Genomic DNA, 17,456 nt, shown 5'->3' with positions numbered 1-17,456 from the left:
ACATGACTATTCCCATGCACTCTTGGCCAGTCTCCCACATTCTATCCTATGTAAACTTGAAGTCATCCAAAACTCTGCCTGTGTCCTTATTCGCACCAAGTCCCATTCATCCATGTCGCTGTGCTCACTGACCTGCATTAACTCTTGGTTAAGCAATGCCTCGATTTAAAATTTTTTATCCTTATTTTCAAATCCCTCTATGGCCTTACCCCTCCCTCGCTCTGTGATCTCCTTCAGTCCACAAAGCTCTAAACTATCTGCACACCTCTAATTCTGGCCTCTTGAGCATCCCTGATTTTAATTGCTTCACGATTTGTGGCAGTGTCTTTAGCTGCCAAGGCTGTAAGCTCTGGAATTCCCTCCCTAAACCACTCCATCTCTCTACCTAAGATGCTTATTAAAACCTACCTCTTTTGACCAAGCTGTTGGTCACCTGACCCAATATCTCCTTACATGGTTCAACCTTGAATTTTGTTTTATAACACTCCTGTGGACCGTGTTGGGATGTTTTATTACATTAAAGGTGCTATATAAATACAAACCGCCGTAAACTGCTAATTTGGCTTTCTTAGTAACTTCCTCATATGCAGCATGTTGTGGTATCCCAGTCCTTTGGTGTTGAGAAGAATTGTCTTTGATTTGGTCTAATGATTATAGAAAGCAACCCAGTCAGGGCAGATCCTATTTATAGCTGAATTGGGCCAAATTCCTGTAAATGTGATATCCCCCTTGTTGAAATGTGTTCTGATCTTTCGATTCATGGTTCTCATAAGAGTTTTTGTTTGGCTCTTAATTACTTGTGATTGGCCAGTCTTATAGTTCAGGATGTCATTTATCTAATTTCCTTTGGCTCCCAGATGGAAAAGAAATTGGCCATTGACTGAAAACTGCATTCAAGGGCCAGTTGTTCTGCTTCTCAAGATCTTGGCGTCTAAAGACTGTCATTATGAACAAACCATTTTTTGAAATGGTAAATTGATCACGCCCACTATGTAGTACTTCAAGGAGCTAAATGGTTACCCCTTCTTATCTACTCTTTTGGATGCTGTTGTAAATTTTCTGGGTATTCCAGTGCTGTCCAGTGATGCCTGCTTCATGTGCAGATGCCAGGTGAGGAAAAGGTGGGCTCAGCAGTGCTTTTATTTTCCTTGCCCAGCCAACCCCCTCTATGGTCAAATATCCTGTGAGTATTCTTTGTCAAGGCTCACGCTTAAATAATGACAACTAGTTGGTTAGCAGGATGTTACCGGTATCTGTGGAACCAGATGCTGCAAAAGGAGTCCATACATTTAGGAGAGGGGAGAAAACTTAATAACCTAATTTGTGGACTGTGATGTTTAGGTAGGTACAGAGTTCTGAAAAACCACTTAATTTTTATCTTTAGAGATTCTCAGTGAAGCTTTTCTACTGAAAACTGGCCTTGTGTCATTACCAACTAATAAGTATTGAAGAACCATTATTTCAGAAAGGCTTATCCAGAATTTTGAAGTATTGTGAACATGTGAAATGAACTTTCAATTTGTAATGTAATTGTTTAATGAATTAGAAATTTGCAGAAATTATTTCTGTGGATGCTGTGCAGTATAAAATGGTCTTAGAAAGGTTAACTTTATTGATTTAATTTAATTTTCAGACTCATCCTGAAGGCTCCTTTACATCCAGCACCCCCAGGTGGGTGTCCCAGTGGGCAAATTTAGCTGCCAGTGACCTGACGCCAACAACCTTTGGTACTCATGACCAAGGTAACTACTTGCCTGACAATTCCTTTGCTATCTGTCCATTTATTAATAGTCTAGAAGTTAGGTATAATGAACTTTAATAACAGAATAAAAGTTACAGTTTGCAGTTCTGCAGTACATTGTTGGTGCAACATAGTTTCAGTGTGATAGGTTTGCCCAACAAATTTCGATTTAGCAAGTTCCCAATCTCAACAGTACCATCAAGGTGTACACTGAAGAGATTAGGTGTTTTCCATCTTCCCTCCCCCAAACTAATGGGGAGAGAAACTCCATGGACAAATTATTTATATTGCTCCTGTTTAATCTATTTGTGCATCTTACGAGCTGAAGAGCAACACTGGTTCAAGCATATAGTCGGTTTCTTCCCTGTTCTGTAGGGAAATGCGCAAGACTGTTAATATAAACAGCAAAGAAAACACTCATTTAAAAACGGATGAAATAGAAGAGGAGGAAGGGAATTAAGTACTGTGATTATTGAATCTGTGTTTCAAATGGTTTACAAAGCATTATTTAAACACTAACTTTTAATCTAAAAATGCTTTTCATAATAGCATTTGTTTTATCGAACCTTACATTTTACTTGTGACAATGAGGAGCAAAATAGCAAATAAAGCATTTACATGAAAGTCTTGACCACTGTATCCGCATTTAAAATAATTAGATTTCGTATGGCGTTACTGCTCATGGTTATGCGCCAAATGCTGTTTTATGACATGGACCAGCTACTTCCTAGCAGTAACTCAAATTCTTTCTTTTCCCTTGCATTCCTCACCCTCCAGAAATAGTGATTGATGACTTTTTTTCCCCTCTCTGCTCCCACTTCCCATACTGTAAATGATTTGCTACACCTCATCTCCACTTGCTGCAAAAACTAACCATCTTTATGATGACTCAAACATTTCAGCTGTTTATCTTCATTCGCCTCCAACATCAATTGCACAACTAATTGTTCAACCATTTGTTCACACTTCAAGTTGAAAATGCATTCAAATAATTTTGAAACAATTCAGCCAAAAGGGCACAACAACAACTACTTAATTATATAGCACCTTTAACAGAATAAAACATCCCAAAGCACTTTACAGGAGCATTATAAAGTAAAATGACACCAAGCCACATGAGATATTAGGGGAGATGACCGAAAGCTTGTTCAAATAGGTAGTTTTTTTAACCAGTGTCTTAAAGGAGGAAAACAAGTTGGAGAGGCGAAGGGAGGGAATTCCAGAGCTTGGGGTCTAGGCAACTGAAGGCACGACCACCAATGGTGGAGCAATTAAAATCAGGGATGCTCCAGGCCAGAATTAGAGGAGTACAGATATCTTGGAGAGTTGTGCGGCTGAAGGAGATTACAGTGATAGGGAGGGGCGAGGCCATTGGAAGGATTTGAAAAACAAGGATGTGAATTTTAAAATCAAGATGTTGCTTAACTGGGAATCATTGTAGGTCAGTGAGTACAGGGGCGATATGTGAACAGACTTGGTGCGAGTTAAGACACGGGCGGCAGAATTTTGGATGACCTCAAACACTGGCGCAGTGGTTAGCACCGCAGCCTCACAGCTCCAGTGACCCAGGTTCGGTTCTGGGTACTGCCTGTGTGGAGTTTGCAAGTTCTCCCTGTGACTGCGTGGGTTTTCGCCGGGTGCTCCTGTTTCCTCCCACAGCCAAAGACTTGCAGGTTGATAGGTAAATTGGCCATTGCAAATTGCCCCTAGTGTAGGTAGGTGGTAGGAGAATTGTGGGGATGTGGTAGGGAATATGGGATTCATGTAGGATTAGTATAAAGGGGTGGCTGATGGTCGGCACAGACTTGGTGAGCCGAAGGGCCTGTTTCAGTGCTGTATCACTCTATGACCTTAAAAGATTAATCTGTTATATGCACATTGTGGATGTTAGCACAACACAACAGGAAATCATTAGTATAGGTGTGTCAACAATTTAAAGTAATACAACTAGCTGACATTTGTGTTTGTTCATGCAGAAGATTGAAAAAACCTAGCAGCATTAGGGCTGCTCCATGGTGTTAGAAAAGTGCTTTTTTTTAAAAACATTTTTTGAGGACTCATTTTACAATTATGGACATTGATTCATTTGGAAAACTGAAAAGATTCCATAGATGTGTTTTTTTTATATAAGGGTCACTGGGAAGACAGTTGACCTGTGTGCTTAAAAACAACCATTACTGGATGTCACATGCCTTAAGGTAAATAAACAATAGGAACCATGGCGGCCAAAAGAGTTGTTTACAGAGAAATGGTATGTCGAGATTTATGGTGGTCAGGAGGTTTTGACTTGCTGTTGGGGTGTGGACTGTTTTGAAGGCAGTTGGGTTTGTAGCCTGATGAAAGAAACACCCAGCTCATCTTTCTCCACCTGCTTGGGAAAAAAAGCTCTGCGAATCCAGAGTGGTAGTTGAAATGCCTAATACCACATTTCTCCTGGAAAGCCTGCCAGATTAATTCTAGTCGTCGCCTGAAAAGGACTGCTCCAGAAAGATCCCAGTGACTGCAGTAAACGATATTTGGGGTGCCAGAATAAAGGGACAACTGATATCATTCCATATCTACTCTTTCAAGAATTAACAAGTATTTGGCCAAAGTTATTTTTTTGTCTTTTTATAAAGTGAATCACTGCAGAGAATTTTTTTAATATCTAAACTGTGTGTGTGTGTGTGTGTTGGGTATTTAGAAGGGAATATCTATTTACATTCATATTTCAAACTGTGTTAATGCTTTGCATCTTTACTGGATAAGTCTAGTTTTATAATCTGATAATTTTGTTGTTTAATAAAGAAACCGGGTTGGTGTATTTTATTCTGGGATAAAGAGTAGAATATATGATTGACCGTATTGGTAACTGGGTAAACATTTAAATATATGTTGTGACCTGTGCAGAAATTGAACTGGAGAAAGACTGCACTCCACCTACCTGGGTCAGAACTTATAACTGGGGGCTTGTCCAGGATAACCCAAAGCTGACGATCTGCAGTTGTAAGTGGGGTAATAGTAATTGAAAAGGGGAAAAGGAAAACAACAGCTTTCTTGTGCATTAGAGTAAAGATTACACTACCGGAATAGCTACTTTGATGCAAGTGCGTATGTGCAGCAGCCTAGAATAGATTATAGTTCATTACAGACATTGTCCATTGGCGAGCTGTTAAGCATGGTAGAGCACTTGAACATACATATTAGATCAAAAGTTATGAGACCTAAAATTCAGGGACTAGTGCCCAGACAGCTGAAGATTGAAATGAAAGAGCCAGAAGGACGAGTGGAATCGGAAGGGGACGCGGTAACAATGGCACAGATTCAGTTAGACATGAAGAGGTTAGAGCTAGAGTTTGAGGACAGAGAAAGGGAGCAAGTAAAAGAAAGGACAAAGGAAGAAAGAGAGGAAAGGATAAAAGGGAACAAGTGGAGCAGCAGGGAAGAGAAAGAGAAGGAAGAGAATTCAAATTTTAAAAGCTGGAATTGAGACAAAAGGGTGGCCTTGACTCCAAGGAAACTTCTGGTGAGGAAAGATCTGACTCCATCCCAGGACCCAATGGAGAGCTGTTTAAATTTGTGCAAGCCCTCCCAAAGTTTGAGGAAAGGGACATAGAGGCATTTTTGATTTCTTTTGAAAAGATAGCTAGATGTATGAAGTGGCCGAAGGAAAGCTGGACACTGCTCATGCAAAGCAGGTTTATGGGCAGAGCTCATGAAGTTTATGCCATGTTTTCTGAGGAGGCTTCTGCAGATTGAAATGGCAAAAAAGGCTATTCTCGCTGCGTATGAGTTAGTCCCTGAAGCTTACCGACATAAGTTTCGGAACCTCTGGAAACAGCCTGGGCAGGCTTATACAGAATTTGAGAAGGTAAAGCAAATTAACTTTGATCGTTGGATGCGAACACTAAAGGTAGATGCCACGTATGAGATGCTTAAGGAAATAATTCTCCTGGAAGAATGTAAAATTTCACTTTCTCCGTTAGTAAGAACCCATGTAGAGAACTAGAAGTTACGGGGTAAACCCATGGGACTTGTTGGGGTGCACAAGGCCAATGCAGAGAAAGGGGGCCCTGACCAAGAGTACGACAGATCGGGCTTTAGCTCTGACTACATCTGTAAGGCCAAGTACAAAAATCGCTGTGAGTGAGGGGGACGTGAACAAATACCTGAGAATTATAGGGAATTCTTGTTGAAAGGGAAGGTAACTCCTTTTTCCTGTAAGTGAGACAGGTAAACCTATAGTTATACTTGAGGATACAGGAGCCACCCAAACTCTTTTGCTGGGGAAAGACATAACTTTTCCACCAGAGAGCGCACTGAATTTTAGACACAAAATTGGAAATTAGTTTTAGTGAATGATAACGGCAGGGACTATATACCTGTACCTTTGTATCGGGTGCACCTGGAGTGTGTCCTAATGTCTGGAATGGTAACTCTAGGAGTTGTCCATAGTTTGCCTGTAGACAGAGTTGACCTACTCCTAGGGAATGATTTGGCCGGAGCAAAGGTAGTAACTTCTGCAGTAGTCATGGAAAGATCAAGTGAAGTCAAAGCGACAGAACAATTGCAGGAAAAGGTTCCAGGAATTTTGCCTTCATGTGCAGAGACCCGAGCAACAGCTAAACAAGTTCCATTGTCTGTGGTCAAATTGGCACCACAGACAGAACATCTGAAATTTCCTTTGGGAATTTGGATAATCCGAAAGAAATGTTCAAGTCTTCTCTGATGAAGGCTTAGCAAGCTGATAGAGTTAAGTAAAGTGGCACCATCGGCTCTAACAGAAGCTGAAGCAAAGGGAGTTCCGGAAGGCTACTATATTAAAAATGGGATTCGGATGAGGACGTGGAGACTACCTCACAGACCTGCAGACGAAGAATGGATGGTAGTTCGCCAGAACATGGTACCGCCCAAGTGTTGCTGGGAAATACTAAGGATAGCCCATGAAATTCCTATGGCCGGACATATGGGGATCCGGAAAACGCAATCACGTATAAGTCGACATTTTTCCTGGCCAGGTCTTTCTAGTGACATGGTGCAGTTTTGTAAAATGTGCCGTATGTGCCAGATTGTGAGAAAACGGCAACCTGCCATAAAACCAGCACCTCTAATTCCCATACCAATTTTTGGGGAACCGTTTAGTATAGTGTTGGTAGACTGTGTTGGACGTTTACTAAAAACAAAAGTGGGACACCAATATATACTCACTATCAGGGATATGGCTTCTTGGTTCCCAGAGGCCATTCCCTTGAGAACAATTTCTGCTAAGGTAGTGGTAGAAAAGTTAACCCAGTTCTTCACTAAATATGGATTACCAATTGAGATTCAGTCAGATCAAGGTTCCAATTTTATGTCTAAAAATTTCCAGGAAGTAATGAGTAACCTGGGTATAACACAGTTAAAGTCTTCAGCCTACTACCCACAGACACAAGGGGCTTTAGAACGGTACCATCAGACCCTCAAAACAATGATCAGGGCATACTGTCATGAATATCCCCACAATTGCAATAAAGAGTTGGAATTTCTTTTGTTTGCCACTCGGGGTTCACGTACCCAGTCTACCGGTTTTCGTCCTTTTGAATTAGTTTATGGACATGAGATAAGTGGTCCTCCAAAGGTAATCAAAGAAAACTTTTCAGAACAGAGGGACGAATCCATGTTCGATTATGTATCTGTGTTCCAGGAGCGGCTCATGAGAGCCTGCAAAGTGGCTCTGGAACACCTGACAGCTTCCCAAACATCCATGAAGAAATGGTCAGACAAGCATGCCAAGACCCAAACATTTCAACCAGAGAATGAAGTTAGTATTGTTGCCTTTACAGTGTGAACTGCTGAAAGCACGGTTCAGTGGACCATATAGAGTAGTCAAAAGGATTGGTAAAATAAACTATTTGACACCCTAGATCGCCAGAAAAAGAATTGGCTGCGTCATATCAATATGTTGAAACAATATCAGCGCCGGGAGGTGGATAAGCAGACACAGGTATGTTGGGTAGTAGGGACAGTGAAAGATGAAAGGGATAGTGAGGATGGGGCAGAAGGAAGCCGAGACAATTCTCAAATTGAACCTCCAACTATCTGGTTAGCCAGCACAGAATTATTAGGGAGATTAGATACTGTGCTTTCATATTTAGATGTAGAACAATGTGAAGACCTATCAAGGCTACTCACAGCATTTAAAGAAATCTGTAGGGATTTAACAGGCTGTACAACCTTAGCCATACGTGATATGGATGTAGGAGAGTCCTTTCCTATAAAACAGCATCCTTATCGCTTAAATCCAGGGAAGCAGGCCCAGGTAAAGCAGAAATCCAATACATGTTGGAAAACCACCTAATTGGACCCAGTCATAGCAGCTGGCATTCCCCAGTGGTGTTAGAGTCTAAACCCGACGGTTCAACTAGATTTTATATAGATTACAGAAAAGTTAATGCAGTAACAAAGGCAGACTCCTACCCAATTCCTCACTTGGAAAACTATTGACAGAGTTGGCAATGTCAAAATAGGGTTGTTAAAGGGATATTGATAAGTTCCTTTAACACCCCAAGCTAAAGAAATTTCGGTCTTTGTCACACCAGACATCTTTTCCAATGCCGAATGCCCCAGCAACTTTCCCGAGGCTAATGAATCAAGTGGTAGCCAATGTTCCTAACTGTGTTGTTTACTTAGATGATGTCCAGGTATACAGTGACACTTAAAAGGACCACTTGGAAGAACTAAAAGCTCTGTTTAGAAAATTATAGTTGGCTGATTTGGTGATAAACCTTGCCAAAAATGAATTCGCAAAAGTGCAGATAACCTACCTAGGGCATAGAGTAGGGCAAGCACAAATGTTGCCAAGAACAGCAAAAGTACAAGCATTGATGGAGTTCCTTGCCCCTAAAACTAAACGGGAAATCATGAGGTTTTTGGGGAAGTGTGGTTTCTATCGCAAGTTTATACCAAATTTCAGCACTATAGCTGCTCCACTGACAGATTTGCTGCCAAAAAAAAACTAAGGTAGGGTGATCAGAAGAGTTACAAGCATTTTTTGAGAGGCTGAAAGCCATTTTTATCAATGAACCAATGTTGGCTGCCCCAAATTTCACTAAGCACTTCAAGGTAGCAATTGATGCTCGTGACCTAGGGGTTGGGGCAGTTCTGTTACAAGACGATGAATCGGGCATAGATAGGCCAGTAGGATGATTTTCCAAAAAATCTACATTGACACTAAAAGAGATAGTCAACAGTGGAAAAAGAAACCTTGGGCTTATTACTAGCTCTTAAGCATTTTGAAGTATATATCTGCCACGACTACAGAGAGACACTGGTACCTGCACCCGCTTTCCCCCCCGCCCTTTCCCCCCCCCCCCACCCCCGTCCCCTTCCCTGCTCCACCCTCTCAGCTCACCCCCTCACAATCCCGTCCCAGCGCCCCCCTCTCACCATCTTACCCCAGCTCCCCCTCGCACCCCCTCCCTCCACCCCTCCCCCTCGCATCCCCTCCTCTGCACTCCTTTGGACCCCACCAGAAAGGCCGAGAGGGGGGTTTTGACGACTGGGCAACTCTCAACCTCCATAAATTCGCCCAGGCATGCGCCATGGAGAGGTCACTCCATAGTTGCCTCACAGCGACTGAAACAACACGGAAGGCAGCAGTTACGAGTTATAAGTCCAGATAAATTGGCATAGGAACTGGGCGCCATGGGTTGCCTTTGTCGGTGGGAGAGGTCATTGCACCTCACTGGACGGCTACCGCCCGCCTCAAACCGGGCAGCCCCCGGTCAATAAGGTTCTGTCCCGCCACAGTCTACCTGCTTCAATGGGTGCTTGGAGCTCAGGGTCATTGCCCGAAAGGTGGACTGATACACCGCACCAAACAACAGGAAAGAAGGTACCAGCCCTTCGCTTTGCAAGCTGGAATGTCAGAACTGTGTGTCCTGGCCTGTCGGAAGACCTTACACAAATCAACGATTCTCGGAAGACCGCCACCATTAACAACGAGCTCAGTAGACTCAATGTAGACATTGCAGCACTTCAGGAGACTCTCCTCCCCGCGGGTGGATCTCTAGCAGAGCAAGACTACACCTTCTTCTGGCAGGGCAGGGATCCTGAAGAACCAAGACAGCATGGAGTGGGCTTCACCATCAGAAACTCCTTGCTCAGCATGATAGAGCCTCCCTCAAATGGCTCAGAACGCATACTGTCCATCCGATTGCTCACCACCTCTGGTCCAGTACACCTACTCAGCATCTATGCTCCAACACTCTGCTCCCCACCTGAAGCTAAAGATCAGTTCTACGAGGTACTCCATAACATCATTAGCAGCATCCCCAACACCGAACACCTATTCCTGCTGGGGGACTTTAATGCCAGGTTTGGGGCCGACCGTGACTCATGGCCCTCCTGCCTTGGGCGCTATGGCGTTGGAAGGATGAATGAGAACGGGCAGAGACTGCTTGAGTTGTGTACCTATCATAACCTCTGCATCACCAACTCGTTCTTTCACACTAAACCCTGTCATCATGTTACATGGAGACACCCAAGATCGGTTCGTTGGCACCAGCTAGACCTCATTGTCACAAGGCGAGCCGCCTTAAACAGTGTTCAAATCACACGCAGCTTCCACAGTGCGGACTGCGACACCAACCACTCCATGGTGTGCAGCAAGGTTAGACTCAGACCAAAGAAGTTGCATCATTCCAAGCAGAAGGGCCACCCGCGCATCAACACGAGCAGAATTTCTCACCCACAGCTGTTACAAAAATTTCTAAATTCACTTGTAACAGCCCTTCAAAACACTCCCACAGGGAATGCTGAGACCAAGTGGGCCCACATCAGAGACGCCATCTATGAGTCAGCTTTGACCACCTACGGCAAAAGTGCGAAGAGAAATGCAGACTGGTTTCAATCTCATAATGAAGAGCTGGAACCTGTCATAGCCGCTAAGCGCATTGTACTGTTGAACTACAAGAAAGCCCCCAGCGATTTAACATCCACAGCACTTAAAGCAGCCAGATGCACTGCACAAAGAACAGCCAGGCGCTGCACAAACGACTACTGGCAACACCTATGCAGTCATATTCAGCTGGCCTCCGACCCCGGAAACATCAAAGGAATGTATGATGGCATTAAGAGAGCTCTTGGGCCAACCATCAAGAAGATCGCCCCCCCTCAAATCTAAATCGGGACATAATCACTGACCAACGCAAACAAATGGACCGCTGGGTTGAGCACTACCTAGAACTGTACTCCAGGGAGAATGTTATCACTGAAACGGCCCTCAATGCAGCCCAGCCTCTACCAGTCATGGATGAGCTGGACATACAGCCAACCAAATCGGAACTCAGTGATGCCATTGATTCTCTAGCCAGCGGAAAAGCCCCTGGGAAGGACAGCATTACCCCTGAAATAATCAAGAGTGCCAAGCCTGCTATACTCTCAGCACTACATGAACTGCTATGCCTGTGCTGGGACGAGGGAGCAGTACCCCAGGACATGCGCGATGCCAATATCATCACCCTCTATAAACACAAAGGTGACCGCGGTCACTGCAACAACTACCATGGAATCTCCCTGCTCAGCATAGTGGGGAAAGTCTTTGCTCGAGTCGCTCTAAACAGGCTCCAGAAGCTGGCCGAGCGCGTCTGCCCTGAGGCACAGTGTGGCTTTCGTGCAGAGAGATCGACCGTTGACATGCTGTTCTCCCTTCGTCAGATACAGGAGAAATGCCGTGAACAACAGATGCCCCTCTACATTGCTTTCATTCATCTCACCAAAGCCTTTGACCTCGTCAGCAGACGTGGTCTCTTCAGACTACTAGAAAAGATTGGATGCCCACCAACGCTACTAAGTATCATCACCTCATTCCATGACAATATGAAAGGCACAATTCAACATGGTGGCTCCTCATCAGAGCCCTTTCCTATCCTGAGTGGCGTGAAACAGGGCTGTGTTCTCGCACCCACACTTTTCGGGATTTTCTTCTCCCTGCTGCTTTCACATGCGTTCAAGTCCTCTGAAGAAGGAATTTTCCTCCACACAAGATCAGGGGGCAGGTTGTTCAACCTTGCCCGTCTAAGAGCGAAGTCCAAAGTACGGAAAGTCCTCATCAGGGAACTCCTCTTTGCTGACAATGCTGCTTTAACATCTCACACTGAAGAGTGCCTGCAGAGTCTCAGGGACAGGTTTGCGGCTGCCTGCAATGAATTTGGCCTAACCATCAGCCTCAACAAAACGAACATCATGGGGCAGGACGTCAGAAATGCTCCATCCATCAATATTGGCGACCACGCTCTGGAAGTGGTTCAAGAGTCCACCTACCTAGGCTCAACTATCACCAGTAACCTGTCTCTAGATGCAGAAATCAACAAGCGCATGGGAAAGGCTTCCACTGCTATGTCCAGACTGGCCAAGAGAGTGTGGGAAAATGGCGCACTGACACAGAACGCAAAAGTCCAAGTATCAGGCCTGTGTCCTCAGTACCTTGCTCTATGGCAGCGAGGCCTAGACAACGTATGTCAGCCAAGAGCGACGTCTCAATTCATTCCATCTTCGCTGCCTCCGGAGAATACTTGGCATCAGGTGGCAGGACCGTATCTCCAACACAGAAGTCCTCGAGGCGGCCAACATCCCCAGCTTATACACACTGCTGAGTCAGCAGCGCTTGAGATGGCTTGGCCATGTGAGCCGCATGGAAGATGGCAGGATCCCCAAAGACACATTGTACAGCGAGCTCGCCACTGGTATCAGACCCACCGGCCGTCCATGTCTCCGCTTTAAAGACGTCTGCAAACGTGACATGAAATCCTGTGACATTGATCACAAGTCGTGGGAGTCAGTTGCCAGCATCCGCCAGAGCTGGCGGGCAGCCATAAAGGCGGGGCTAAAGTGTGGCGAGTCAAAGAGACTTAGCAGTTGGCAGGAAAAAAGACAGAGGCGCAAGGGGAGAGCCAACTGTGTAACAGCCCCGACAAACAAATTTCTCTGCAGCACCTGTGGAAGAGCCTGTCACTCTAGAATTGGCCTTTATAGCCACTCCAGGCGCTGCTTCACAAACCACTGACCACCTCCAGGCGCTTATCCATTGTCTCGCGAGATAAGGAGGCCAAAGAAGAACCCCCTAGCCTTTGTGGAAAATTTCAAAAACAATAATGCCAGACTATTTCGATGGAGTTTACTATTGCAACCCTATCACTTAAAGATTATCCACATTGCGGGGAAAAATAATGTAATTGCTGTTGCTTTGTCTAGAATTTAACTTTGCTTTGAATTATCTAAGTACAAAGATGGTACAAAGCAGAACTGTGTTAGTTACAGATAAAGAGTAATTGAATGTGTAAATGTGTTTTAATATTTTTCAGCTTGTTTTTTCCCACACTTTGTAATGAGATGCATTTAAAAATGGCATTTCATTCCTCCAAGGATGGAGATGTTGTGAAAATGCTTCTGTTTTTATTTTTGAGGACTCGTATTTTAGAATTATAGACATTGGTTCATTTGGAAAACCGGAAAGATTCCATGGATGTGTTTTTTTTTTCAAAGGGTCACTGGGAAGAGTTTTGTATTTAAAAACAACCTTTACTGGATGTCACATGCCTTACGCTTAATAAACAACAGGGGAGTTGTTTACAGAGAAGTGACTTTTCGAGATTTATGGTGATCAGGAGGTTTTGACTTGCTGTTGGGGTGTGGACTGTTTTGAAGGCAGTTGGGTTTGTAGTCTGCTGAAACACCCAACTCCTCTTTCTCCACCTCCTTGAAAATAGCTCTGCGAATCCAGTGATAGTTGAAACCCCTAATACCGCATTTCTCCTGGCAAGTCTGCCAGATTAATTCTCGACGCGCCTGAAAAGAACTGCTCCAGAAAGTTTCCAGTGGCAGCAGTCAACACATATTTGGGGTGCCAGATTAAAGGGACAACAGATATCATTCCATATTTTCTCCTTCAAGAATTAACAAGTATTTGGCCAGTGTTTTTTTTTGTAGAGTGAATCTCTGCAAAGAAAAAATTTTTTTAATCTAACCAGTGTGTGTTGGGTATCTAGAAGGGAATATGTATTTACAGTCATATTTCAAACTGTGTGTTAATGCTTTGCACCTTTACTGGCCATGTCTTGTTTTATAATAAACTGATAACTTTGTTTATTAAAGAAACCTGGTTGGTGTATTTTATTCTGTGTAAAGAGTAGAGTATATGATTGACCATATTGGTAACTGGGTAAACATTTAAATATATGTTGTGACCTGTGGAGAAGTGGAACTAGAGAAAAACAGTGCACTCCTCCCACCTCAGTCGTAACAATGGAGCCAAGCTGCTTCAGTGAACATTCCTGAAGTTGAGATACATATAATGCAATTTCATTCAATGTACCATTCTAATATTTTAAATGCATATTTCAAAAGTAGCTCAAAAACTGATGCATTCAGGAAATGAAGCTAACCATTAAGAAATTTCTGATTAACCATTGCACTTCAGTTTATATATGAAGAAAGAAGCCTGTTCTTTTGCATACTTTTTTAACATGCTATGCTATACAGCCCCTTGAACCTGTTCCCCCATTTAATTATTTAGTGACTGATCCACACCTCAATTCCATTTGACTGCCTTTGATCCATGGCCCTTGATACCTTTATCTGACACACAGTTTGATTTTGTGATGAACACTGGGAACTGAAGTCTTGGAGTAGGTGGCGAAAGAACACACTTTGCAGCAAAGTGTGCATCAGATCTGGTGGTTGGCTTTGGGGCATTTCCAAATATGAAGTGTCAGTTGACCAAACAGCAGTACTCATATAGTTTGGCACAACCAGAGGCTAAGAAGGGTGCACCTTGCTATTTCTGAAGAGGAATTTATTAGTGCAGTTTGTGGATTCATTTGGGAATTATTTTAGGGGGGAATGTTTTTGTTTTTTGTGTTGTAAATATAATTTGGGTTCTATTTTTTTACTGAAATGTGATTGTATAGAATTTCATTGGTAGATTGAGTTTGGGGTTAGAGATTTTGTGATATATGATTTTCTACTTGCCAATCAAAATAAATAATACTAAACAATGGAAGAGAAAAGGCACTACCAATGAGAGAGAAGAAAATTGACAGTCACAATGTAGATACTAATCATGAAGGTGCAAAAAGTTTTATTTTACAAGTGATTCAAATAATGTTCTGTCCTTTACATTGATTATTCCACCGGTTAATTTGGGAATGAATTCTGCTACTGTTTTTTTTTATTGAACAACCACAAACTTTCTTGACTCATATGCCTCCTGATTAGTAACCAGGATTAGACCACATGCTAATTTGTAGATTTCCAGAATGCACTTGCCGACATCATCCTACTGAGAAGGGAGACAATAAATTAGTGTCAGTGGGGTGGGAAGTTAAGGTCTATTGAAGGTTATCCTTTCTTCGACTAGCTTGGTTTCGGAAAAATGTTAATTTCATTGCAGTATAAAATGAGTTTTTTTTTGTTAGATGCAGACGTTAGTGAATCTGGTATCTCAGCCAAAAGCGCATCAACCACATCAGAAACTACATCAGCCAATGTAGGTGAAAGAAAGAGAAGAACACTTCCACAGCTTCCAACAGAGGATAAAACAGCTGAGGGCCCAAGATCAAAAGGTTCCCTTACTTTAAACCTAACAAAACCAAGACGTGAAATAGATGAAAAACAAGACACTGAGCTTCCCGAGAAAGAAACTACAACTCCACCTCACCAGAAAGACAAACAAAAGCACACTAGCAGCATTTTGAAGGCAGGCCAGTCAGCAGATGGCTCCACTATCAAAGCTGACCATGCTGGAGAAATTTGCAATGAAACAATAAACAGCACTCAGTCCACTAAAGCAAAAACAGAGAGAGTGAAGGTAATATCAGCAGCAAGGCAGTCTTCACCTACAACTCAACAGCAGGGCCATAAAGAGAGTTTATACCAGCGGAGCTCTTTTAAAACAACATCTGCCAGTAAGCCCCGAGTTAACATTGCTAACCAGACTGACAAAAGCAGAGAAGTGTTGCCAGGACAAGTGGCCTTGCAGATAGCTAATGATGTACAGGAATCCAGGCAAGCCACTGCCACAGACATTTTAGACAAAGCAGAGGTTCTAATTGAAGCAAAACAGAAGAAGTCAGAAGAGTCTGTCAGAAGACACACTTCCAAAGGTGGGAACACAGAAAAAAAGGATTCTCCCAGGCCTTTGGTCAGACAGGGAAGCTTCACCATAGAAAAACCAAGTAGTAATGTACCTTTAGAGCTTATACCTCGTATTAGTAGGCAGTCTGGGTCACCTGGCGATGCATCTATAACTACACTGAGCAGAGAAAGAAGTAATTCTAATGGGACAGATTCCACCACTGACACTACTATTTTGTTGAAGGATACAGAGTCGGTGATGGCTTTTCTTGAGGCAAAGCTGAAGGATGAAAGCAAGCTAGATGGTGGAGATGAAACACCAAGTTACCACAGGGATGATTCCATTTCCCCTGAATCAGACGTTGACACTGCTAGTACAATTAGCTTAGTTAGTGGAGATGCAGAAAAGAAGTCTCTTCAAAAGCGAAGAACTCTGAGCAACCTTCACAAGGAGAAGAGCTTCACAAAATCTCCTAAAGATTCGTCTAAGACTATTGCAACCAATGCTAGAGACAAACTTGCCGACAGAAAAACCAAAGGTCGTGCTTCTGACCTTAGTATTAGGTCAGAACCTCGCAGACCTGTACAAGCCACTGGTAGAGCAAGACAGGCCTCTTTTGACTTGACAGATGATGACCAAACATCAAGTTTTCCTCAGTCCACTATCTCTGATTTTCTATCTTCAGATCAAGAGACCTATTCCAGCCGATCACAAGGGCGGACATCGTTTACATCCACAGATGAACTGTTACATTCTAAACTGGAGGGAAATAAATTATCCAAGGTAAAAACTACTACTATTGGCTCAGCTAGCAAATCGACCACCTTACCCAAGCCTCGGCCAACCAGAGCATCCATTTTGCGTAGGGCACGCCTTGGGGATGTATCAGATAATGAACTGGCAGATGTAGATAAAGTTTCAGTAGTATCTGAAGTATCGACAACCAGTTCAACTACATCAAAACCACCCTCTGGCAGAAAAACACCCTCTAGATTAGATCTACTTGCTCAACCACGTCGCAACCGGTTGGGTTCCATATCTGCTCGCAGTGACTCTGAAGCAACAATAACTAGGAGCAATGTTAGTCGAGGTGGAGACTCATCTGTTCGGAGTAACTTGCGTGGCACATCGACAATGGATAGCAAAATTTCTCCCAGACTTCGTGCTAATAGCATTTCAAGAATGCCTGATTCTTCTAAAACCAAAGCAATAGCAGGACACAGTTCTCCATCAGGTAAGCTCCGTGCAATTCTTATAAGAACTTTTGGTAATTTGTCAAATGAAGGAAAAACAATCTGTACATAGTGTTATATTAAAGTAAGTTAACTGTCTCTAAAGTGTCTTTGCTACTTATTACAAAAATTATATTTTTATCTCCTCTAAACAGAAAAGTGTTGCTTTTTTTTAAATTAGTGGTAGAGAACTTTTATTTTGTATGAATTACTAATTAAGTATTTTCACTGTAACATGGAGAATTTTCTTTACATAATTTGCATTTTATGTTGTATGCTATACTATCTAAATTTTGGATTCATTTTTGGAGATATTTTGTAATCTTATGTTTCCATGTTTAAACTGTGTAGAGAGATATTTGTAACTGCATTTTCTTTGAATATTCATTTC

The 17,456-nt window shown here is 42.9% G+C and overlaps 1 protein-coding gene across 17 annotated transcripts in view; it reads left to right on the top strand.

The window, feature by feature from the left end:
* Positions 1 to 17,456, top strand: part of cep170aa (centrosomal protein 170Aa) — a 174,398-nt gene that overhangs the window by 117,487 nt on the left and 39,455 nt on the right. For all 17 annotated transcript variants that reach the window (XM_068045385.1, XM_068045382.1, XM_068045380.1 and 14 more), the window contains 2 exons: positions 1,634 to 1,742; positions 15,175 to 17,067. In XM_068045385.1, the coding sequence (XP_067901486.1) occupies positions 1,634 to 1,742; positions 15,175 to 17,067 (2,002 nt within the window). The remainder of the gene's footprint in view (positions 1 to 1,633; positions 1,743 to 15,174; positions 17,068 to 17,456) is intronic.

The sequence above is a fragment of the Heterodontus francisci genome, chromosome 13 (genome assembly GCF_036365525.1).
Source record: "Heterodontus francisci isolate sHetFra1 chromosome 13, sHetFra1.hap1, whole genome shotgun sequence".
Taxonomy (NCBI): domain Eukaryota; kingdom Metazoa; phylum Chordata; class Chondrichthyes; order Heterodontiformes; family Heterodontidae; genus Heterodontus; species Heterodontus francisci.
This window is presented reverse-complemented; position numbering and strand designations above follow the sequence as displayed.